Source organism: Penaeus monodon, chromosome 25 (genome assembly GCF_015228065.2).
Source record: "Penaeus monodon isolate SGIC_2016 chromosome 25, NSTDA_Pmon_1, whole genome shotgun sequence".
Lineage (NCBI taxonomy): Eukaryota > Metazoa > Arthropoda > Malacostraca > Decapoda > Penaeidae > Penaeus > Penaeus monodon.
In genome coordinates, this window is record NC_051410.1 from 4,360,952 (window position 1) to 4,361,184 (window position 233).

At 48.5% G+C, this 233-nt stretch overlaps 1 protein-coding gene across 1 annotated transcript in view; it reads left to right on the forward strand.

Annotated features, from left to right (window-relative positions):
- The window catches only part of LOC119589303 (kinesin-like protein KIF28P), a 24,501-nt gene that overhangs the window by 4,061 nt on the left and 20,207 nt on the right, over window positions 1-233 (forward strand). Inside the window, 1 exon segment of the mRNA XM_037937926.1 lies at window positions 4-151. Coding sequence (XP_037793854.1) covers window positions 4-151 — 148 coding nt within the window.

Sequence of the window (233 nt, forward strand, 5' to 3'; positions counted from 1 at the left end):
CAGAATCTCCCCTTTTTTCCCCTTTAGCGAGCGCGTCGAGAGCACAGGCGCCACGGGAGAGAGACTGAAGGAAGGAGCTGGTATCAACTTGTCTCTAACATGTTTGGGCAACTGCATCCACGCCCTGGCAGAAAAGTCGTCGGGAAAACCGGTAAGAAGGAAGGAATGAAACCGATGGGAAAGAAAAAGAAAAGATAGAAAGGGGAGAAAGGAGGAAATGAAAAAGAATGAAG